General features: G+C 48.3%; 9 protein-coding genes across 9 annotated transcripts; 4 read left to right on the forward strand and 5 right to left on the reverse strand.

Annotated features, from left to right (window-relative positions):
• Positions 1 to 427: 427 nt before the first annotated feature.
• On the reverse strand, positions 428 to 997 carry PFICI_14972 (uncharacterized protein; the record flags this gene model as incomplete). Its single annotated transcript, XM_007843553.1, has 1 exon — positions 428 to 997. One exon carries the CDS (start codon positions 995 to 997, stop codon positions 428 to 430), a length of 570 nt encoding a protein of 189 aa, XP_007841744.1.
• Positions 998 to 1,183: 186 nt separating this feature from the next.
• PFICI_14973 (uncharacterized protein) lies at positions 1,184 to 2,265 on the reverse strand (the record flags this gene model as incomplete). Its single annotated transcript, XM_007843554.1, has 4 exons — positions 1,184 to 1,255; positions 1,315 to 1,800; positions 1,856 to 2,200; positions 2,254 to 2,265. 4 exons carry the CDS (start codon positions 2,263 to 2,265, stop codon positions 1,184 to 1,186), a joined length of 915 nt encoding a protein of 304 aa, XP_007841745.1.
• A 1,483-nt stretch (positions 2,266 to 3,748) lies between these two features.
• On the forward strand, positions 3,749 to 4,602 carry PFICI_14974 (uncharacterized protein; the record flags this gene model as incomplete). Its single annotated transcript, XM_007843555.1, has 3 exons — positions 3,749 to 4,198; positions 4,254 to 4,369; positions 4,431 to 4,602. The coding sequence occupies 3 exons, from the start codon at positions 3,749 to 3,751 to the stop codon at positions 4,600 to 4,602; spliced, it is 738 nt and encodes a 245-aa protein (XP_007841746.1).
• A 982-nt stretch (positions 4,603 to 5,584) lies between these two features.
• Positions 5,585 to 6,037, reverse strand: PFICI_14975 (uncharacterized protein; the record flags this gene model as incomplete). Its single annotated transcript, XM_007843556.1, has 1 exon — positions 5,585 to 6,037. The coding sequence occupies one exon, from the start codon at positions 6,035 to 6,037 to the stop codon at positions 5,585 to 5,587; it is 453 nt and encodes a 150-aa protein (XP_007841747.1).
• Positions 6,038 to 6,823: 786 nt separating this feature from the next.
• PFICI_14976 (uncharacterized protein) lies at positions 6,824 to 7,680 on the forward strand (the record flags this gene model as incomplete). The annotated part of the gene is made up of 3 exons (XM_007843557.1): positions 6,824 to 7,178; positions 7,233 to 7,363; positions 7,411 to 7,680. The coding sequence occupies 3 exons, from the start codon at positions 6,824 to 6,826 to the stop codon at positions 7,678 to 7,680; spliced, it is 756 nt and encodes a 251-aa protein (XP_007841748.1).
• Positions 7,681 to 13,665: 5,985 nt separating this feature from the next.
• Positions 13,666 to 15,081, reverse strand: PFICI_14977 (uncharacterized protein; the record flags this gene model as incomplete). The annotated part of the gene is made up of 2 exons (XM_007843558.1): positions 13,666 to 13,785; positions 13,852 to 15,081. 2 exons carry the CDS (start codon positions 15,079 to 15,081, stop codon positions 13,666 to 13,668), a joined length of 1,350 nt encoding a protein of 449 aa, XP_007841749.1.
• Positions 15,082 to 16,823: 1,742 nt separating this feature from the next.
• On the forward strand, positions 16,824 to 18,554 carry PFICI_14978 (uncharacterized protein; the record flags this gene model as incomplete). The annotated part of the gene is made up of 2 exons (XM_007843559.1): positions 16,824 to 17,066; positions 17,166 to 18,554. The coding sequence occupies 2 exons, from the start codon at positions 16,824 to 16,826 to the stop codon at positions 18,552 to 18,554; spliced, it is 1,632 nt and encodes a 543-aa protein (XP_007841750.1).
• Positions 18,555 to 19,523: 969 nt separating this feature from the next.
• On the forward strand, positions 19,524 to 20,324 carry PFICI_14979 (uncharacterized protein; the record flags this gene model as incomplete). The annotated part of the gene is made up of 1 exon (XM_007843560.1): positions 19,524 to 20,324. The coding sequence occupies one exon, from the start codon at positions 19,524 to 19,526 to the stop codon at positions 20,322 to 20,324; it is 801 nt and encodes a 266-aa protein (XP_007841751.1).
• Positions 20,325 to 21,046: 722 nt separating this feature from the next.
• On the reverse strand, positions 21,047 to 23,300 carry PFICI_14980 (alpha-N-arabinofuranosidase A; the record flags this gene model as incomplete). The annotated part of the gene is made up of 8 exons (XM_007843561.1): positions 21,047 to 21,439; positions 21,493 to 21,975; positions 22,032 to 22,174; positions 22,224 to 22,256; positions 22,312 to 22,388; positions 22,441 to 22,524; positions 22,592 to 23,106; positions 23,166 to 23,300. The coding sequence occupies 8 exons, from the start codon at positions 23,298 to 23,300 to the stop codon at positions 21,047 to 21,049; spliced, it is 1,863 nt and encodes a 620-aa protein (XP_007841752.1).
• Positions 23,301 to 23,783: the final 483 nt, after the last annotated feature.

The raw sequence follows: 23,783 nt of genomic DNA on the forward strand, positions 1-23,783 counted from the left end.
TGAGTCGTGCTGAATCTTGAGGTTCAAGGAACGCGGTGTAGTGGTTTGGAGGGGGTCATGCTTCACTGATTGATAAGCACACAAGGGTATCTTAGATGCCTTGTAGCATAACGATCGCTCGACAATGGAGATGACATTCTTCCTATTTGCTTTGGTGAGGTGCTGGATCCCTGTTAACCGCCTGGGGTGGCCTAACTTAGCAGGGCACAGTATGGGCCCAGGCTGTTTACTGAGTGCCTAATGTGGGACCTACCTAGTACCAACCTAATGTACCGACTGCATCGAACTAACCATTCATTGTATTACACCGCACCGTATCGGGCTTCGTTGCGTCGCAAAAGCGTGACGAAAGAAAGCAATTCATAACGGCGGAGTACCTCTGGATATCTAAAATCTACTTGATATGTTCATTGTCTCTTGTGCACCATCAGACACTCTGCAGCTTACCGACGAGAGCAAAGAATGAGCTTGCGTTGGTGATTTCGAGGGTCGTCAATTCGCCCTGGACCTCGGAGCGCACCCAGTTCCGCAGTTCTACTGCAGCTAGCGAGTCCAGCCCGGATGCCATGAGCGACTTGGCAGGTCCCATCTCGGTCTCAAGACGGAGTATCTTTGTGAATTGAGAGGCAAGAATGTCGACAGCCTCCTTGACTAGCGCCGCTGTCTCTGCCCCCGACTTTTGCAGCATCCGGAAAGATCGTATTGTCCCCTCACTGGTGCCGGACTCTGCAGCAGCGGCCCCGGACGAGGCGGCTCCGCGCACAAAGTGATAGCCGAACCGGGCTTCGCGGATCAGGTCTGAATCATCGGGCAGAGGATACACAATGCCAGTCACAAATTGGGCGATCCTGGCAACGTTGATCGGTCCCGTCTGCTGCAGGATCGAATAGCCGAGGATTTTGCGCAGATTGCCCTCCAATAAGGGTGTCCATTGCCCGCCTCTTGTCAAAATGGCTATCCATGCTGCCTTATCCGCCACGTATCCCACGTCTTCCATCAATCCGAGATCGACAGCATTCGCGCGGAGTCCAAGCGATTGACGCTAGCTGGCAAATGCATCGAGGAACGTGTTGGCTGCCGAGTAGTTGGACTGACTTTTCTTACCAATGATACCCGAGATACTTGACAGCAATGTAAAGAAGTCAACTGGGCGTTTCTTCTCAAGAGAGGCACGATGGAGATTCTAAGTACAGGCAATCTTGGCGTGAATTGCAGTGTGGTAATTTTCTATCGTCATTGTCTCAAACGGTTTGTCCTGAAAATTCCTGTAGGCAAATATGATAGGCAAGGAGTCTCGGAGATTACTTGGCTTACTCTCAAAGTCATAGCTCCCTGGACAACACCAGATATCACTGGTTCTGCTTCTGAGAATAGCTGTCGCACAAAGTCCGGCTCACCAATGTCACCTCCAGCCTCAACAACTTGACACACGTGCGCCACGCAATTCGCTACGATGCTCTGAGATGCCTCGTCTGCAATACCACTCCTCGAACACACGATGATATGCTTTGCCCCACGCTGTCCCATGTATATGGCTAGATTACCGCAAAGACCCTTTAACCCTCCGACGATAAGATAGGAGACATCTGGCTGCAGTGCGAGCCTAGGAAGCACTGGACGGATTGGGACACGGACATCCTTGTCACTCTCTCTCTCGATCACAACTTTGCCAATGTGACGACCACTGCGAATATAGGTCAGCGCCGAGGGGACGTCGTTGAAGACAGAAGTGGTGATCGGGTGCACAGGATATATATGGCCGGCGTTGACCAAGTCAAAGATTTCGCTCAGCAGTCCGCCCTCAGAAGTTAGCCAAATTCTTTGATCATTACAATGGCATGGAGTTCTCTGCAACGTACCTTTCGATCAGAGGGTCCGAGATATCCTTTGTATAGGAAAAGTCCATTGCTCTGAAGGAGCAATTCCTGTGCAACGGCTCCATTGACAACATCTTACCATCAACAATATCTTTCTTGCCAATTTCGACCATGGTACCTCCGTCGCCGCAAATCCGCCACGTCAAATCCAGCATCTCATCCGTGAGCGGGTTGATCATAATGTCGACGCTGCGACCCTGTGCGACCTCCAGGATCGACTTGGCAAACTTTACATTTCTGGGAGAGACTATGTGACTGGGTGGAATATCGTAATTGTCAATGAGAAACTGGCGCTTTTCTTCAGAGCCGACCGTGACAAATGTCTAAGTTCGACAATGAGTAACCATTTCTCCATCAACAGGGCAATCTTTCTCACCTTGGCATCCATGTATTGACAAAGCTGTATGCTGGATATGCCTACACCACCTGATGCCGAGTGAATGATTACAGACTATGTCACGACAGATTAACAACTTTCTGGTAGAGCCTGAACGCACTGGTCACTTGCGTATCCACTTTTCATGTTGGCGACATGGAAGAGCGAGTATAGAGATGCCAGGTGAACAGAAGGAATTGTTGCTGCATCCTATTTTTGGTAACATGAATTAGTGAATTGATCCCTACCCTTGTAGCGGGGCATTTCAGACATACTTGCCCAATTCTCAGCTTCGTGAAAGCTGAAAAGAGGGAGAAAGCCCTCAATCAACTGATTCGAGATCGCCAGTTTCAGTTGCGAGGCAATGAACCGTTTACACTGCTACCCTTCAACGCCAAGGGAGAGTATCCGATTGGCATGGCAGGATCTGAGGATCTGGGGGGCAAAGAGGCCCCGAATCGTACAGCTTCATGAACGCGGTGACTGATCGCGGCGCGCCAAACTTTCGCAACCGTATCACACTGCAGACTTACCATAAACTTGCCATGTTCCACCCAAAGGAAGTCTTGAAGACAGTGACCACAACGCCCATTATGATGGTCACCCCGGAGCTGGACGCCATGTCGCCTACTGAAGAGCAAATTGAATGTTTGACAAGTTCACGCAGCCGAAGAAATTCTACCTTGCGAACGGTCGGGGGCACCTCACCGTCATCATTGGTGATGATGCGCAAGATGTACCGAATGCCCAGGTTGGCTTTCTCAGGATAACGTTAAAGGAGAGCGTCGTGTCTTAGAGGAGGAGCATTATGGTAGAGCGGGCACGTAAGCACTTGCACGTTGGCGCCCACATGGGTTTATTTTCCTCCGGTCTATAGTTCTGCTTTCAAATGAGAATAAGCATAATCGACGAAACAATCCGCCGGTATGACAAATGCAATAATCCAGACAGGGATGTGCAACAGTTGTAGATGCAATCTCTCATGATGATTTTGTGGTGGGGCTCTCGGTACGATGCGTGGCGCGTATGTCTTATATTTCATGCCTTGTAGTTGATGGTATGGCTTACCCTGCATGAGACCCCTAGGTGGTACCTACGATTAGCGTACATCACCCGCCAAAAGTACATACGGGGCCGAGAGACATGTCATATGCAAGGTAACAAACAACCATCAACCAAACGCCATCAATATGATCACAAGAAACGATTTGGGATTCAGGTTTGTAATGCTCGCTGGAGTGCAAACAAATGAACCCATCGAACTCGGGGAAACCATCACCCGCGACCCCCCCCCCCCCCCCCCTCTTCAGCACTGCAAATATTGTGACTTCAATTGTACCGCTCCCACCAAGTTTCTCTTGACTTCCGAACACGACCGCACTACTCACAGAGCTTTCATATCAAATAGCGTCCATTGAGAATTTCTCTTGGGGACTTCGAAACGACCCGGAGGCTTCAACATCAATCCCACCTCCGCAACAAGCAAGTAGCAGCCATGGCGCCTACCATTGTACTCATCACCGGGTGCAATAGAGGCATTGGAAAGGGCTTACTCGAACGCTATCTTGCCAAGCCCAACCACACCATCATCGCTGCCAACCGGGATCCTAAACACGAAACATCGCAGGCTCTGTTCAATCTGTCCAAGGCCGAGGGTACCACGCTGATTCTCATCAAGATTGATGCGACAGTCCAAAGTGACCCGGCCAATGCTGTCGAGGAACTGGCAGGTCGTGGCATTGACCATCTAGACATTGTCATTGCCAATGCTGGCATCGCGCGGCTTTGGGTCAAAGTCTCCAAGGTTACTGCAGAGCAGATGCAGGAGCACACCGTGGCCAACACTTATGGTTTCATTTGGCTGTTCCAGGCTCTTTTGCCGCTCTTGAAGAAGTCAAAAAAGCCTACTTGGGTGACAATCGGCTCTTCTTCTGCATTCCTGACTGTAAGTGTCCTCCTGCATTACTCCTTACCGACCCTGGCTAACGGGAGTTATGCAGAACATGCTTCCCATGAAGAATGCTGCATACGCTCCATCAAAGCTCGTCGGCCACTGGCTTACCAAGGCGATCCACATTGAAGAGCCTTGGCTCACAGCGTTCCCTATTGATCCGGGGTAAGTTGACTGAAATGGTTTCCCGCCACCACTGTCAAAATGCTAAAGCCTGCACGCGTAGTTGGGTCCAAACCGACCTCGGCAATCGTGGTGCCGACGCCTTTGGCTACCCAGAGGCCGCTGTTACTGTTGCTGACAGTACAGATGGATTGGTCAAGGTCATTGATGCCGCTTCAAGGGATACACATAGCGGAAAACTGTGGAGCTTTGAGGGACAGGAACTACCTTGGTAATTGCTCCTTGGGTTTCAGACATGCTGGGGACGTCATGCTGCCGGTGCGGCTGAGCGTTATGAGCCAACCCGGCTTACGGATTCCCAGATCTGCCGAGGAGACTTGGCAAAAACAAGGAATTTTCGTCATGATACCTTCAAATGTCTGTTCTCTTTGACTAGGTCTTGTACAATCCATCGCCAATTATTGTGACCCATCTCAAACATCATTCATATCTACTAGTCGCAGATTCACAGGCTTTTGACGGTATATGCTTCAAGATAAAGCCGAAACTGTTTAGTTCGCTATTGGGTTGATTCCTTTTGTTGATATTTTTAAGCTACCTAGTGGACATGAAATTTTAGCAACATTCCGTTCCAGTTTTACTTTGAGTGACACGGGAACATAAAGTCAAGAACACAATATCCAAAAAGAGCAGTTGTCGACATGTTATTGTTCCTACGGGATGCTTATAGCTTTAGAAGGATCTCGATGATGCGGAAAGAATTTCCGATATATATTGTCAAAAGAGAAGAAAATGGAGTGCTTTCCACACGGGTATATATTTGACCACGCTGTCTTTGCTGGATGTGAAAATAACTATTGCACGACAACCATCTAGATTTCAACATTGATATGAGCGGTAATTTCTTTATCGCCGATTACTTCACTTGTGTTCACTATTGGAGTCGTATACAAGCATGAAGACTTTCAAAAAGATCACGTCTTAGATGCAAATATTTGCAACATCTGCTTAATATAACTACATAAATAGCCATGTTGCATTTCTGTGTTCCTGCGGCATTTACTGTTGCGTATGTAGTATGCTAGACGAGAAGCTACTTGAAGAAGAATCAACCTAAACCACCGCATGACGCTTCAGCACCATTTTGTCCTGCAGAACGTCTCCGAGTCTAAAGTCCGTAAGTCTTGATGAATCCAGAAACTTGGTGCGTATCTTACCTATCTATTCGGTACCAAATGGAACCTTGCAGAACTGAGTCTAAGCAACAGTGGCAGCGTTGGAATCAGAAGAGATCAGGTTGCCGTTGGTATCGACCGCTGAACAAGCTCCAACGGGTAGATCGCCACGGCGGGCGACCGTTGCGGCGTTGGAAGGATCGAAGCCGACACATCGAGTAATGATCTTGCCGTTCTCCGAGGTCGCGCAGCAAGATCCGATATCTAGGCCACGGGCTGCCAGAGGGGACGAAGTATCGACGCTGCGGGAGCATCGAGCAAGGAGCTTGCCAGTCTCGCCCGTCGCCAATGTGCCAACACCACGACGAGCGACAGTGGCTGCGTCAGATGGGTCAAAGCCGACACATCGAGTGAGGATGGTGCCGCCCTCTGTGGTCGCGCAGCATGATCCAATATCGAGGCCACGAGGAGCCACAGATGGAGCAGCGAGGGTGGTAGCTGCAAGAGAAAGAAGGGTGGTGGCGAAGAACTGCATCGTGTTTATGCGTTACTTGTGTTTTGGCTGCGTGCGAGTGTTTATGTGAAGAAAGGTGTACTGGTGTCTTGGAGAGAACAATGCTGTGTTGAAAGAAGGAGGCACTGAGTGGAAGTAGAGGCCTTTTATAGACAATTTGGACGGAGCATCCTATCTTCGTGTCTCTAGCGCAACAGCGATTCCAATAATATCATGAACAGACTTGGAAGCTTCATTGCAACGTACCATGCACAAGAAGCGACGATACCATATACATTACTTTTTACGTATAACCCGTTGAAGGATGGTATTCCCTGTGTCGCGCCGCTTGATTCCAACCACTTTGAGTATAATGGTGAAAGATCTCATCTTCTAGTTGCAGAAAAAGTACCAAGCATACGAAACTGAGAATCCATGCTCGATGCCCCCTTGCTTCAAGTGATTAAGCAGCATCACACTCTAATGGTATTCAACTACCTGATAGAGGTAAGCTGGGTATTGTTCTTTTCATTTTTGCGAAATCAAAATCCTTCCTTTGATGTATTGACAGCTTTGCCACCTCGTACCATTCCGTGCCACTTAGGTAACGGATTAATAAAAACACACGTAAGATCATTCTAGCAGGCACCCGGGAAACGACCCCTTTCATGTTTTCTTATCATAAATACTGCTAAGAGCCTGCATGATTGTACATTATAGAATCATTCTAATTCCCATCCTAATTATACTTTCACCACATCTAATTGTCTGATTTGCGTCTCGCGCGCCGCAAGACACCAAAGGACAATGTTTTCTTTCAAATCCATTATGACAAGCCGAAAAGACGAGCAATATGGTCGTCTCATGCATGACGACGAACCCATAGAGCATGTGGATAAGGACCTCCATACACGATATCTGCGCAAAGTCTTTCATTTGAACTGTTCGCTCATGTCCAACCTCTTTCTAGCGCTGGTAGTTGTAGGACTGCTAGCCCGGACCTCTTCCCAGCCATCCGCATTGACTCTATCAATCCCATACACTGGCGTTGGTCCCGTCCAACTACTGGAGGATCAGCTTGCCGTCTCATCAAATGTTATAAAGACCTATCGGTTCGCCGAGGATAACTTGGATGATTTGGATTTCAGGAAGGGAGATCCTTACTGGCGCGCCCTCTTTCCTAGTGAGATTGCTGGAAAAGAGCATAGTTGGTCGTGTACACTAACATCCAATATAGAAGGCGAGGGCCAAGTCTATCTCGAAGACGATGTCATAGAGTCCTACAAGCTTCCACCATCTATGAGAAACCCGGCCAAAGGGAATATGTCCGCTTATCTAATGGCTGGATACCATTCCTTACACTGCATAGTAAGTCCATACTGAGTTCAATGATACTTGTTACTGATTCAGTAAAGGGGAGCATCCGGCAGTCATTGGGGAGATTCATGGCAGCCCATATTACTGGAGGCCAGTACAATATAACGCAGCACGACTGGCTTCATACTGTTCACTGCGTGGCGGACTTGCGTCAAGTGCTATTTTGCAATTTTGACGAGACTCTGATGCCTTACCAAGCAACGATCCACCCTGGTTATCATCAGAAAAAGGTGTGTAAGAATATGCGGCCTATCGATGAGTGGCTGGAGTACAACTATGAGGGGAAGTTCTTGGACAATGTCGAATAGGGAGCTGCTGTTATATAATCCGTTTATCGATATTTGCTACGAAAGCTCTCCGCTACATAGTTTCTTCAACCTGCATATTGAACAAGTAACAAATCTGGATGATGAATAAGTTCCCACTATTTGCCATGGGACTTTAGGGAAGCAATCAAAGATACGCTGGAGAAGAGAGAGGCGCTCGAACTAGAGGTTCTCAAGTGTTCCAGTCGAGAGCAGGAGCACTGAGAGGATGCTCGAACTGACTCGGTTGCCACGGGAGTGGAGAAACCTACAAGCAATCATGGTCTCCAAATGGAGTCACGGATCACATTCTGTGTCCACAAAAATAAAGGGTTGCCTAGAGGCGAATCGGCTATGCTGGCAGACAAGGTTGTCATAGTGACTATGCTTGATATGTACGGTACTTTCAATGGCATTTGGTGCCGTGGACTACTGCGGCGGATGGGGAAGCACGGATGGCATATCCGATGCCTTCGACACGCCAAATCCGTCTTATCGTGCCGCAAAAGACCTCTTTGTGACGATCCTAGGGTTCTCCAGATGGGAGACACACGCGATCAAATTATTCCTTCGTAGCACCGTAGAGGCACTTCCACGGTGGTGTTACATCGTCACTAATTGCGGTGAAACATTCCAGCATCGTTAGTGGGCACCATAGTGGAATGGTCAAAAATATCACAAACTGAATTTAGACATGTTCGGAGCAGCCCCAGTATCCATATGGGTAGACAAGGTTTATGTAAACTCTAGGTATCTGCAAGGTCTGAAGAAATCACAGGGGTCCATAAGGCAAAGCTTTTCAAGGCAGCTAGCACGTTGAAGAAATCCAAAAGGCTATTCTGCTCACCACGAATTGTGCTGATGCCAATGATTAAAAAAGGGGCCCTTACCCTCCCGCCGTTGCGAAGGGTCCTTGTATGGCGTAGAAAAAGGATCGATCACGCCATTCACCCCGCTATAACATGGGCGTCGGGGGCACAGTAGGTACCTAGTTTTAAGGTTGCCGGAGATAGTGATTCGACATTTGCCCGCAATACGGAATGTGGAGTCTCGTCCCAATGTAAACTTTTAAGCTTATGAGCCTCATTCAGCCATGTCTTACTGGCATTGGCGAGATACTCCATCGCTGAAGGATTATACGAGTGGGGGGCTCCGCTACGGATATGTAGTGCGTCGTGGAGGATGGTCCTTTTAAGCATTTCTGCCAAGTGCTTATCCGCAGGGTCCACTACCGAAGGATCTAAAGGTGGCAGCTTAAAAAGGGCAGGTAGCAGTATACATGGATCAAATGTGGATGTTTCACCACGCCATAGTACGGCACGGAACAATTGGCTTTGGCGGATGGGGCTACCAAAGCCTTCGCATCATGTCCTCGCATCACGCCCTTGCATTGTCAACTATAGCCTCATAGGATGTTTCAACCCTGATTCGAGGAACAGCATACGCCTACTTCAGGGGAAACTTGCAATTGTGAATATACTAAGCACTAGTAACAATGGATTTTACACCTCATCCTATATTGTCTTTTGTCCCACTCTCCATCGCCGCAGGCCCCAGTACGACCAGACCCCCTGCCTTCAAAGGCCAGTCAATGCCGTTTAGCGAAGTCCCTTAAAGCATCCAAAAGATGAGGCTATAACCTAATGCGGCTATATTTTGAGGCCTAGCTATAGCAACGTTGTATAGCGCCACAGCACAATACGCAGATATCCCCCATCACAACCGTACTCTCTGCATCACACCGCTGATCATCATAGCTCATTAGAAAAAGGGAAGCGAGGATCTGACGATGATGAACTAATTACCAAACACAGTTCAAAGCGGTTGGAATATGTCTCTACTAGCCTTTTCAAGTGTTTCCAAGGAAAAAGACGTGTCGAGCATGATACAGTATCTGCTTAGAGCGATACACTCGCAACTAGACAGACCGGAGTTGGATGACCCCAAACAATTGCGTGCCAAACAAGGCGAAAATTGGTACGTTTTCCATTCTCAAAGGATCGTAAACTAATGCTCGCCGTGACATGGATGCTAGGGACTAAGCTGGTGAAAGTGAGTAAAGATTTGTCGCGATTGGCTCGGGCGTTCTCCGACACGAACGTCTGTGAGGCTAACCCTACCGATAGGATCCTGCGGGAACCACGGGATGCTTAATTAGACTTGACTTATTCAACCGACTTTTAATGTTCGACTATTATGTTCCTAGAACTTCTCATTTACGATACACCACTAAGCCGTATCATCAAAGGAGAGGGGGGCTCCCGGTTAGTACCAAGGTGTAGATGGTGTAGATCCGTGATACAATTGGATCGCATGTGTGTAAGCTTCATTAATGCTGTACGTAGCATGGAGAATCTTTGTGTCGATGCAAAGTTATTAAGACCATTCTCTTCCACGAGGAGAATCAAACAAGCATTTTTTGCCGATTTGCGCATCACTCTATCATTGGCTAATTTGATCCAGGGTCTTTGAAAGGTTCGGTGGTTGCATAATCCCGTGCCGCTGACATCGCATCTTCTTTGGGTCTGAATGCGGAGGAAGCAGCCGAGGTCATGGGTTCCATGCATGATATTATGTAAATCACCATACGTTTGCATCGAGTGCTTTGTAATCTGTAAGAGTATTCTAATGGGAGAAATGGATTAGTTTGGCCCGTTCAGACTACCTAAGCATACATCTATTTTCGGGAAACTTGCAAACCTCGGGAAAACTTTGGACATACTATCTGGAAGCTCAATGTGCATGCTTGATGTATATTTTTTCTATGAATGCTAGTTTACTCCAGTCGTTCTCCTCCGCGGAGAAAGAATACCCGCTGGGCCATACTGGCTTTGAAGCTGAGATGGCTGCAGGAGAGAAGGGTTTCGGCGTCAAAATAGTTAAAGGACGCACCAATTATAACAGCAACAGTATGATGCAAATTCCCAAATGAGAAGACTTAATACATTCCGCATGAAGATGCACCGAATAAGGCAACTGGGTGCTTGACTAGCAAATACATGGTTGCTCCGGCTGAGAAACATGGAACCTTTGCTTCGTGGTACGCTGGCGTCGATCTTGTACCATGAAACAATTGTGCAGTACCATCGGTGATTTACCGTGCATTTAAGCAATTGTGACTGAAACAGACACGAAGAGTCATGGTTAGATCCATGTGCTTTCGGCCATGTACCTAGCAACTCGCTCCCAAGGCCGGAAATTGTCGAGTAAGAGTTCGCGTGGCGCGCAAAAACAAGTTGAGGAAGGGCGAATCCCGTACGAAACTTGTGTTACGGCAACGCTCTAGCCACAAACGGTGTCGACCAGAGCGCGCGAATGTCTTCCCTCAGTGATCTGTCCTTCGGGGGTCCCAGTCGTATTTGCGCCTGCCTATTCCTTTTGGATAAGATCAGGCACAGCCAAACCAAGACTGACATTAATGCCGGGCTGGCGATGCCGAAGGTGTACAACGCAGGACGTCGAATATCCTCCCCTGCAGCCCAAACTCCTAGTATTAGGATGGCGGGCAAGTACGTGATGATTAAAACAAAGCCAGCCATCCGTATATCGGTATCCAGCATCCCGGGGTCTTCTTCGGTAAAGACAGATAAACATGGAGGAATATGGAAAATCCTTTGCGCTCGGCGACCCCATCGTACAATGACCTCCCGTCGTTGAACTAATAATCTGTCGACGATGTAGAAAATACCACTTGCAAAGCCGAGGAGTAACACTCTGTCAATGAAGTACCTCAAAAACTCTCTGAAAAAGTCTGCCATGGTGAATGGGTGCGAGGAGGACTATGTAGTAAGAGAGGGTGTAGAATTGGCACAAAAGTGATGAATTGGGCTCCCTCACACTTTGGTGGGGAGGAGTCCCTTCTTATAGCCGCATGACCGCAATAATGTTGGTCAATTAGGCAGCACAAGTTACAATAACAGAACCTGCACCGAAAAGTTTGCACGCATTGTGGTGAAGATTAAGGTTGACACAATTCTTTTTCGTAGTACCAAGGGATGAGATACACACCCAAATGGGCGGAGAAAGGCGGCGAATATCCTTTATAGTTTCAGCGTGAATCATCAATTGTTCCTGGCTTGGCTTTCAAACCTTAATTAGTACACATTAAATTCACCTTAGATGTTTGGATTGAGCCTTACGCAGCCCTACGAGCTTATTGCCTGGGATGGAAGTGCAACCAAGCACCTGAAATATCTCTGGCTAGGCATATTGTGGTCGGTTCTTGCCTCGAAGTGGTCGTTCCAAAGAAAGGAAACTACAGGTACAATCTCGACCCACCACGCTAGCCCATACACTGTCTGGTGACGCAAAAAACTGTACCTTCCCCGAGTGATGGGACAAGTTGGGGCAAGAGAAATTTGTACTTCAAGAACGGCAGGAAGATCGTAGTGCGAATGCCGCTTGACAAAGTACATTGGAACATGTGGCAAGCGACAGTACGGGATACTAACTAACGTGTTGGGTAGAAAGCTACGAAGGCGGGAACAATATGCTGAATCGGATGAACTGGTGTCAAGACATCTCTGCGAAAGATTGTGACATTCGCTCGTTGACCCTGATTGGATAGACAAGTCATTCATCGATAATGACAGACTTTGGTCTCTGGGAAGCAATACTACCTATTTACCATCAACCATGTCCCGGCGCTTGTCTCTTGATCATAGTACGAAAAGACACAAAATATATCACTCAAAAAACTGACGTACTCAAACTTGTTTTCTTTCGCGTCAGATGCATTCACTTATTGTGAAGAGGTTTCTAGAAGGTGCTTCCGACAAGCTCAACTTTCCTTTCCACAATTAGCTCTGTTGCTGCTTCCGAAGCCCTTGGCTTGCGATAATTATGAACGAACAGGGGCTCCTTCCAGACATTGTTTTCCCCAGTTTGTTTATTTAATCGAAGAAACTCGTCCAGCAGTAGATTCTCCTCTCTTCCTTTTCTCTTCATATCATTACTTGCTAAATATATTCCATACCCACCGCGATTTCTCAACATGTTACCCGCAGCGATCTCCTCACTGCTCAATTTTTGTGCCCGTGTCGGTCTTACGATCGTCGTTCCCCTTGTACTCCAGGCCCTCGCCGCCAGGCTTGCAGTGCCCAGCGGTCTGGATGGTTCAGAGCCTCCAGACCAATGGTGCATTCGCTTCAAGGTGTACATCCCGCCAGCTCTACTTGGGGCCGCTTTATGCGCCTGGGTAGACACGGTGGGGCTTACAGTCTTTTAGACTGACAGTGTCTTCACTTGAAGTAGGGAGCATCAGTGTCTAACACTAAGACTCAATTTTTGGAACCTCACTTGGGCATACCTTTGGGTGTGATCCTGAGAAATGGAGCGGGCTTTGACGGTTGACTGCGAATACTCTGAGCTTTTTTTGTGTCTTTCGGCCAGGTATTACGACCTCATCCCAAACCTGAGTTGTTGGCCCTACACTACTGCTGGCAACTCGTGGCCTATCTTGTCATGTCGGTCTAGCTCGGTGGGCAATCTGTGGATAGGGTCTTGCTATTTTCAAGGTACGGCCCGCTCCCCTCCAGACCTTTGATGATATAACATTGACAAATTCTCGAATGCTCCACCCAACCGACCTCCCTTTACACTGTAACGCTTGAAGTGGCTGATGCGTTGTATGGAAAAAGTGGTGGGTTGAAGATTGTAGGATAGACATGTGATATTCGTTGCGTAGGTGGCTTGGTCGTTTGGATGAAGGAGCAAAGGGTCGATATTGCCAGCCTGGAGAAGCAAATAGCGAGGATGCGTTGTAATCTCTTGATCGGATATTTGGAAATATTCATGCAATTATCTTCAGTACGATATATCCGAACCCTAACTATTGATCAAGTGTTCCCTGTATGTTTATGGAGTCTCCCAACATCGGGACGTCAGGTTACAAAACTCAACACATGTTGTCACTCAACTACCCGGGCTATTCAGCGCTATCGACACCGCCCTTCACTCTCAATATCCTACTTATTCTACCTTTGAAACTCAGCTCATCCATTTCAAGATGGCATGTGCCCACCAAGCTGACCTCTTGTCAACATGCCTGGCAACATATGTTGCCATGAGTAGTGAGGATGGTATCATTACAAGGCCACAAACCCACCACTTTACCGTCAAACATTAGCATTCGACTCATGGAAGTACCACTGTTATATGGCGATGGAGACTCACCGTGATGTACTCCGGAAGTGGCTCCGGCGCAATCCCGTCTACCCAGAAGCGATTCCCCGTGAAGAGAGCGTACGTAAAGTTCATGACAGGGTTCCGGAAGCAGCGGTAGTAAATAACGTGTACCAGATACAGAGAGAAGGATGCCTCTCCGAGAAACTCGAGCGGGCGTGCACTGAGAAGCCTTTGGAGGACAGGCGTGTCGTTGATCAGTATGACGAGACCGACTGAACCAATAGTACTGATGCTGAATTTTGTGTACTCCCAGTGGCGACCACGCCAGGGTGGCGGAACAAGGTTCTGGAGAAATTGGTAACCCGGAGGCCAGGATTCCTCAAACGGTTGACAAAGCAACCAAAATGAGAGCACGGATAGAAAAAGCTTCTTGAAGACTCTGCTATGAGACCGGGAGGACCAGGCATACAGAGAACCATCGGATTTACGATTCGATAGCTTGCGCTCAATGATAGGTGCTGGAATATCTTTAGCCGAATGCAGTGGAATTTGGTGGTTTCCTGGGTGATTTGTCGCCTCTGCAATCAAGAGGCCGGAGTAAAAGCCAAAGATATCCCAATTACCGTGCCAGAGTGTATGCAGCAAGATTAAAAGGACAATACATATCCTCTTATTGTGATTAATGCCGGAAAGCGCGAGGATAGTTAGGTAAACGCAAAAAGAGCCGCGTAGCTCGCGAGGAATTGTCCAAAGCTGATCATTTAGGCCTGGGTTTGGGGAGATATCGAGAATGTTTAGGCTGTCCACCAGGTATGCGAGGTAGTATCTGAAGTGCAATACCGGTGAGCCCCAAGGGACAACGCCAATCTTATCAAGTTGAGGCCACCACCAATGGTATAGTCCCAGGTATAATGCAATTTGAGCCACCGTGGCCATGATGAAGACGGGGATGTAGAGTCGAAATACCCTTCGAAAGGCTGCAGAGGCGAGCTTTTGGTAAAATCGAGATATTGTGGCCTCATTTCTGGTCTGGACAAGAGACACGGATATGGAATATCCCGACAGGACCATGAAAAGGGCTACCATGGATTTTGCGGCAAAGATGATGGATATGGGTGGAAGCTGATAAAAGTGTCGGTTATCGGCCACCGGCTCTGCCCAGTAAGACCTGAACGGAGCCTCGATGCATCCCATGAAAAGATGGTCAACAGCCACTATGAGCGCTGCTATGCCGCGAAGGCTATCTAGCCACTGGATGCGTTCGATGGAACTATGCATCATGCCGTACCATGAAAATTCTTAACTAGAGTCAACCGAGAAACCCGGTAAAGTGTAAAATGGAAATTATGATCAATGTCATGAAAAGGATTGGGACAAATCGGTTCTCTTGGGAGAAGTGTACAGTCATTGTTCTCTGCTTGTTACGTAGTCGTCCTCATTTAGTCGGGGGGTAAAAGGGCTGGGTTTGATTTGATCATCATCGTTCCTTTCAGAGTGGGCGACGGGAAAAATATATCCAAGACAAGCGAATATAAAAGCACTAATACTTGTAATGAGGTAAGCGGGAGTCGGATACCTGTACAACTGCCGAAACCTTCTTTTTTTTCCTCCGGCATTCATTTGAGGGAATATGGAACGTCCATGACCCTCCTCTGTGTCTATTTTGATCGCGCTTCGGACAAGTTATAACGGATCCTGGTGGCAAAGTGAGGCTATGTTGACAAGACACTAGTTGAGATTCACAAGTCTCGATAGCTGGGCTCCAATTTCGACACATATCGCCCATGACTATTGAAGTTACATACACCATGGAATCAAGTTTGAGCAACATGTGGATCTCTCTTGGAAGCAAGCATCTTATCATACGAGGCCGGAACGCTCGGTGAGCTGCAAGGAACAGTAAATCCCCGAGAAGTCGTCTTGTATCGATTCTTGGCCTGTGACAGGCATGCCACGGCTATCGTCAACATGAGCGCCATCATCAGAAATTCTGCAAGATCCACCATTGCCAAGCCTCGCCCAACCTTGGCATTACCAGACTATGAAGTACTTTATGAAGTACTAGGTCCTAATCGTATGATCGGAATGTCAAATCTTGTTGGCTGATGGCTTGATTATCAGAACGAGTCATCATGATCAGATTTGCCGGACGTTTTTGTGGTTTCATCACATTGAAAAGACCCCTGCAAAGACGGTGCGTGCATGCGGGACGAGCCGTTACCATGGACCGGGGTGCTATTTCTTTAACATCTTGGAATATTTGCCGAAACCGAATTCCAGTAGCGCCAAGATATTTCTCTCTGAGAGCTTATCCCTTGGCTTTATAACAGACGGATGTCGGGTTCACTCCCGTCTCGCAGCTTTTGTTGAATTACTACAAAGACCTCAAGGTCGTTGCAAATTAATATCGCTTTTGCATCTTGTATACAAACAAATTGAATTTTCACCTCTTTCTGTGCTGCAGCAGCTCGGCAACTTTCATTCTCAAAATGGTTCCTTTTCAGCCAAATGGACGAAGCAAAGAAAAGGATATGGAAAAATCCGAACAATCTGGGCTTCAAGTCTCGGTGTTTCGATGTATACTCAACTGCATTGGCTGTGCCCTTGCCATGTATTTCTACACAAGCATTGCTCGTACCAACGCAAATTTTCTCACCATCGATATTCTGATGTGGGGGTGCTGGAGATGCCCACTAAAAGTGGCTGTGGAGGCTTAGCTTAGAGTGGCTTTATAAGTCCCTTCGGGACTTATAAGCCTTTGTTTTTCGTTGCGTTTAGCATACAGGATCACCATCCATCGTTTTCTCAATCAAGACTGTTCCCATATATTTTAAGATTTTATATGCTATTTGATCAAAAACCACATAAAGGCCACAGCCTTACGGCTGTCTGTCTTAGGTGGGGTTGGTTTGGTTTGGTTTTTGTTCCCCATCTCAATTCTCATCATTATCTTCCTGGCAGAATTGAATAGGTTCAACAGTGAGAATAGACGGCGTTTTCCCAAGCAGAAAGAGGCTGATATGAGCTCTGTCGACCATCTGATGGAAAAAGGGCTTGCTGGAATTTCGACGAAACAAAAATCCTCAAAGGCAGAAACCAGCAAGCCAGAGTGCATGGCAGCGGTCATTGGATATAGAGAAGATGCCGACTTATTCACTCAAGCTTTGGAAAGCTATAGCCGTGCTTTGGGCTGCGAGTTTGTCCTCGTCGGAATTGATGGCGATGAAAAGGAAGACGAGTACATGATCGAAATTTTTAAGAAGGTAACCTTTGCGCCTCATCGCCGTCCCTTCCCATGTACATCTTTCCCTTTGCGATTTGACAGATGTAGCGGTTACTGATCAATCACGGCAAATCCACAGGTATATCCCAAAAGATCTGCTGTCATTCATCTTGACACACCCTTGGTCGACCTGGCACTCGAACTCTCATCATCGCTCCCAGAGTCGCAGAACAAGGATGATCACATCATCGCGTCATGTATCCGTGTGGTACGGCAGCACCTTCACGAGTCCAACATTTCTCTACATGACATCCGGTATCTTTGTGTACATCAGCCACACATGCACAAAAAGGGAATCATGTTTACTACCTTTATCTTGTCCCTTGTGATCACCCAAACGTTTGGTCTCGAATGGATCTGGTCATCTGACAGCGACACCATCGTGGACCGCAACACGATTTCTTCGACCACGTCAATCTGCACCTCGGACAACGATGTCGGCGGTGCCTGTGCGACACTCGTCATCCACAACCGGGACGACAATCTCCTGACACGGCTCAGCGCCGCTGTATACCTGAGTGACTACTACCTGGCAAGGTCATTTCCGTCATCTTTTGCCGCCAATGAATGCCAGTCAGGGCCGTGCGCCTTGTTCCGGGCGTCTGCGCTCGCACCAATCCTGCTGCCGTGGTATACGCAAACTGTGATGGGTCGCTGGATGCGCGTCAATGAGGATCGGCACCTGACAACACTTTTGCTGAGGCGGGGATATCGTGTCCTGTACGCGGCCGACGCCATTGCCGCGACGGAGTCACCACCGACGTTGCGCCGCTGGCTCCTTCAACAAGTGCGCTGGTCGAGAGCCTGCCACGTCGAGGGCCTTCTTGCTGCGCCTGCCATTTACGTTCTCCACCACCCAGTCCTCTTTCTAAACGCTGTCCGCCGCGCGCTCGGCGCCGTCGCAATCCCATTGTCCGTCTCCGCGTACGCCCTCACGGGCTACGCAACCCGGTCCCTCGCGGGTGCCGACATGTGTCGCCGCCTCCTCGTCATATGCGTGTATCTGGTGCTGCGTAGCCCGTGCCGCCCGAGGAAGTGGACCGAATGGCTCTGGCTACTCCCCGGCCAGGCCATGTTTAGCATTGCTGCTCAAGGTATTCAGTTATGGGCTCTAATAACCATGCTAGACGGTGATTGGGGCACGTGCATGAGGGCTTCGACCGAGGTTCATGCTGATGCGGTAGGAGAGTCGAATGCTGACAGCACCGAGTCTGGCCTTCAGGGAAACACAAAGGGCGGGTTGCTGGCTTCGCCTATCGGTACAGGGAGGAAGAGCCGTGTGCGGCGCAGGGCGCAGGAGATCGGCTTCTTTGTTTTCTGGATTGGACTTGTCGTAGGCGCTCTTGTGAGGGCGTGGGCCAGCGGTTCCTATGCACCGGATGACGGTATTCCAACCTTGTTGGCATTTGGATGCATGATGATGACGTGGCTCGGGATGGCGTGGTGGATGGTTGTCGTCTCTAACTAGAAACGATATTCCCAGTGTCGTTCATACTGGTGCTACGTTCAGGCTGCCTCCGAATATTTCTCGCTTGAGACAAGGGCTGACGTATTCGTAGATATGCGTCGCTTCATCTCGTACATCTAGATGAAGATAAACAGAGTCAGAACCCAGGATTGCAAGTTGTATAGAAAGTCAAATTTATTCGAAAAGAGAACAAAGTCTCCAGTCACGTTCTTTGCTCTATCCACCTGAATAGTGTAGCAAGTGCCAATGCAAATGCGAAGCCGAAAAATCTAGCTATTCTAGGTAGTGGCAAAGCTAGGGTGAGCTCTTCCATTTCTGTCGGGCCTTGATCTTGGCGCTCGGCCTACCGACGTCACAAAAATGCTCAAAGAACACATCCAGTAAATCATAAGGCCCACAGAAACTACAAGCTCAAGTTTAAGCATATATAGTATATGCTAAATTCCATAGAAACACAAACAGGATGACAGATAATCCATGACGTGCGCCTCATCAGCTGCACCGATAAAAGGTAGCCAAGCCGTTGGAAGTGCATGGGTGCACCGCCACGGGCAGAGCGTTTGACCACTTATACACACACAGGTCATGGATTGTGGGGCAAAGTGCGAGGTGGAAAAGCGAGCAGCCCACTAACAGTAGATGTGTGCTTAGAATCTCAGCATCTCATTGGCGCGGAATGCGCAAGAGGAGCCCAAAGCTTTCCGCAATAGAAGAAAAAGATATAGCTGATGCCGATCGATTGTGTTAACGCACTTGGCAAGGCTTTTTTGACGGTCGAATCTGTCAATTAGCGGTCGGCGCAGGGATCCGGTCTTGCCTATAATGTCTTTTTATCCAGGCTTAGACTCGCCGAGCCTCAGGGCCTGTTTGCCTGTTTCTTGGTACTGGATTGCACGTCCAAATTACAAGCATATATGTATCCCACCGTGATCACATGAGTCGCTCGTCTCACAAGGTAATGTTCAGAACATGGCTACCTTGAATTCGAAATCTCCCAGCTTTGCGCCAGTCGTGGGCGACGAACCACTACCGGGCTACCAGGAAGAAATCGATGATGCATCATCACACCAAAGCGTGCCACCCGCGGTTCTTGTTCTCTCAGACCATCATATTATCCGTGAAGATCCCGGAAACTCCAACCCGAAACCCCTCTACGAACTCAATCGCGGCGTAGCGGTAATCACGAATGCCACCACGACGGTCACATTTTCTCGCCTGGATTATTCGGTACAGGATGTGGCGGGTGCCGAACCCTCCTTGAAAGTGCGCAAGAGGCATCTCTACTCCCTGGAGCACAATCGCACCGCATCTCTGGGCCGCTACGTCCGGAATGCCAAATTTGCCGACGCTCCATCCTTTTGGTGCAAAAGTGAATCAAAGAAAACGCTGGGCGACTTGGGATTGAAGATTAAGAAGAAATCTGGTTTCATAATCCAAGCAGTCAACAGGAGGGATGGGCAGAACAGTGATCCTTGCTTTGTGGAGAGCTCGCAGAGTCGCGACAACCCAGTGTCGTTCGGTATCGAGTGGAGCAAAAAGTACAATCGCCACGTGTGGACGGATGCATTAGGATTACTGGTCGCTTTTGAGACCCTTGTTGATGGCAAGCACCGACTGGACATAAAGACCGAACTGCAGAGGCCCGCCTTGGATACCTTGGTTGCACTGTGGTGTTTGAAGATTTGGTGGGAGTCAGCCAAGAAGCACGCCGACGAGCAGCCGTCTGGTGGTTGGCATGAAGGTAACTACCTATGCATTTCCGCCACTTGATGAACAATACGATGGCTAATAAGCAATAAGCATGGCGAAAGTTCGGCCTGATTTACCAGGTTGACCCCTACATACCAGGTGCATGAAACAGTACTCAACAATGAGTTTCGTCCATCCATAATCATGCCGGATCAATCGATCGAAAGACATAAAGGAAGCTGTAGTTCGTGCACACATTTCTAGGTGGACTGGTCCGTTTAGCTGAGAGGGATTTAGAGTCTACTGTCATTGTGCCACTTGAAGTCTTATTCTACTTGACCGGTCATGGCTAGTTACATGAAATATATCAACTCAAGACACCCATTGACCTCGATGACCTTGGATTGTCTTTTGAATCTAACATGCGCTAGTAAATGTTTTGTTGATGAGTGCAGCTCAGGCCAATCCTTGCAAGATAGCGCATAAATAGTAAATAGCAACGGATTTAATATCTTTTCTTGATCCAGTGTGTTTTTCAATGCATCCGAAAACTTTCTCACGACGCTATGTATTCCTAAGTCTCATCCAAAGGCTCAAACGTGGCAGAGTGCCATGTTTGAATACGAAGTACAAATTCCATTCTATCCGGGAAGGTCTCGAAAACCTGCAAAATACCTTCTGGTTATATCTTCCTCCAATACGGAAAGTCCAACAAGCTATCACCCTATGAAAGCTGACCTAAAATGCCCCTCGTTAGCCGTGGGGGTCATCCACGCCAACTTACCCCGTCCACAAGCAAATGACTAATCTGCTCTGACAACGGCCACAGACCAGGCTGGCAAACTGAAAGTGAATGAAGCGTTTCCCGATATGCTTGAGACGATCGGAGCTACGATCGGGCTGGTCACGTCGGTGTTGGCAGCATCTGGATCGTCGTTGCTTAGGACCGACAAGTTTGCAGCAGTCTTGCCTGCAACGTTGATCGTCACCGGTTGCGGGTCCGCACCATAGTTGGCGAGTTTGACCATGTACGAGGTGCCTGCGCTCACAGCACTCCAGTAAACAGGACCAAACTCTGTATCAGAAGTCACGGCCCGCGTCATGTCACCTGCATTTTGGGCGAAAAGCTGCTGAGTCCAATAGCTCGACGTCAACACCAGCCCGTCTGGAGACTGGTGGTACGGGATCAAGTTTGGCTTAAACAAAAGATTAGAAATTCTGATTTCTGTTAGAAGGAGTAGCGACATACCGTCCACTGTTGATTGTCAACGAGACTCAGGAGTGGCGCAAAGGCCGCGCCTTGGATCAAGTCGCTATTGCGTTCAAGACCAAGCATGAAAATAGCCTCGGACACTGACCCGCGCATATCCGACCATTCAGCGCCCCAGCGAGCCATTTCCCCAATGATGTATTTGTTCCTTCTCGAGACGTTGTCCCATTGATTGAAGTTGGTGACGTAGTTGTCTGGAATATTGTATTCGTGGTAATCAATCCAGACGTTCTCTGGGAAAGGATCCGGCAGACACCCGAACCCAGTGGCTGATGCAACGAGCTGTAGATCTGGATATGTAGTTTTGATAGCATCATAGAAGGCCGTGAACCGCTCTGCATATGTGCCACAGGCAAAATCGTCTTCATTTCCAATTTCGAGCCATGTAATGGTCCAGGGTTCTTGACGGCCGTTACTAGCCCGCCAAGACCCCATGGGAGTGGAAGCATCGCCTAGAATGTACTTGAAGACATGTGTGTCAGCATCACTCACAGAGTTTTTGAATATTTCCAGCATACCTCTAGCTCATTCAAAGCATCGTCAACATAGGGATCCAAGGCAGAGCCGGTGATGGATGTACCGTCCAGAGAATACCCTGAATAGATACCCACAAAGGCATCGAGTCCCATGTCTTCGCACCACTCAAAATATTCATGAAGACCTATCCATTGTTTAGTATTGACTCTACTATACGTGCGAGACCCACTCACCTAGTGCATCTGTATTACCGTATCCCCAAGCACCTAAAAGAAAGTCAGAATATGGCATCTGCCAAGGGGCCAATACGATGGGATTCACCTTGATGACCCGGACGTGACACAAGAGGCCCAACCGTCTCGTTCCACTTCCAACGATTGGCAACATTTGGTCCTTCCCTAGGGTGATGTAAGTACAGATTCTTGAGAGCCAAGGCTTGGAGAAATTCACAAATTATTACCGCCTGGGAAACGTAGAAAGCTTCCACCAATATCATTGATGGCCTCTGCCATGAATGTCTTTAGTCCATTTTGTCTGGGGAAAATCATGCCGTTAGCAAACCACTTCCATGCATGCAAAGATCACTGGTCGCGTAACGTACCGTCCCGCAAATGTCTCTGCGTAGAGCTGGGGAAGACCGAACCAGAGTGAAGATCCCGCAACTTGGGCGGCATCAAAGGTCAAATGATATTCAATATCAGTGGCAGATGTGCGCATTGACCTTGCCGTGCTGGTAAACTCGGTGAAACGATCACTCTCACTGCTGACGTCAAAAGTTCCATTGGCAAATACCTCCCCGCTTGATGCACTGACTAGAGTCCAGGTCATTGGGCCTTCGTAGGCGCCTCGAATGAAGATGGTATGGTTGTGGGCGCTTCCGTCAACTGGAATTCCCCAGTATCCCTCGTTACCAAATCCCACCTGGCCCGTCAATTCGGCGGCTACACTGACTTGTAGCGTGTTGCTGATGGCCGTAGAGAGTGGAATCGACTCATCGACAGCAAGCTCGGTACCTCCGACAGCAAAATATGCGGTCAACCCTGGATTAGTGCCCTGAAAACCATTGTTGCGCAGAAGCTGGCCATGAATGCCGCCGTCGCCTGAGTGATTGATGTCCTGTATCAGATGGTCAGCAGGGCGACGCAAGTACATCGACGGGAACCGCGAATTCATACTTCAAACATCAATCCCCACATCTTGCTAGATGTTGAATTGCCTGGATCTTGGGACACTGTCAAGGCAATGCCGTTTGACTTGCCAATGAGGGTGGCCAGTCCAAGACCGGCCAGTACGTGAAGAAAGAACTGCATATTTGTTGTAATCGAGACTCTCAAAAACGTTCTGTTTTCTGTCAGGGAAAAAAATCTGTCTAGTGTTGGGATAGAGGTTGGTCGAAGCCAATGGTCCTTATATATCCGAAACCAGATTCCAGTGTGGTGCCAGCTATATTATTCCGTGGTCCTCTTCTATTTGGCGATATGAGACTGCTGGAGAAAGACGGGCTGGATCATCCATTGCTTCTTTTTTGATCCGCCACACTCAAACATAAGCGCTCCAATTGCTTGAGCACTTTCGTTCATGGCAAGATACGTGCCGTATTCCGCTTTTGCATGGCTTCCTGGTTGACGGCAAGTTCCATCTCTATAAGCGACAGGTTGTTACTGATGGTCTTGGTCGTTGCATGGCGGCTGGCGTTTTCATTTGACGAAATCTGGAACACGGGCTGCTTGCAACCGGAGGATATTGAGAACTTGAAAAGCCCAAGACTCATTACGATTGAGGATGATTAGATT

The sequence above is a fragment of the Pestalotiopsis fici genome (assembly GCF_000516985.1).
Source record: "Pestalotiopsis fici W106-1 unplaced genomic scaffold PFICI_Scf_14, whole genome shotgun sequence".
Taxonomy (NCBI): Eukaryota; Fungi; Ascomycota; class Sordariomycetes; order Amphisphaeriales; family Sporocadaceae; genus Pestalotiopsis; species Pestalotiopsis fici.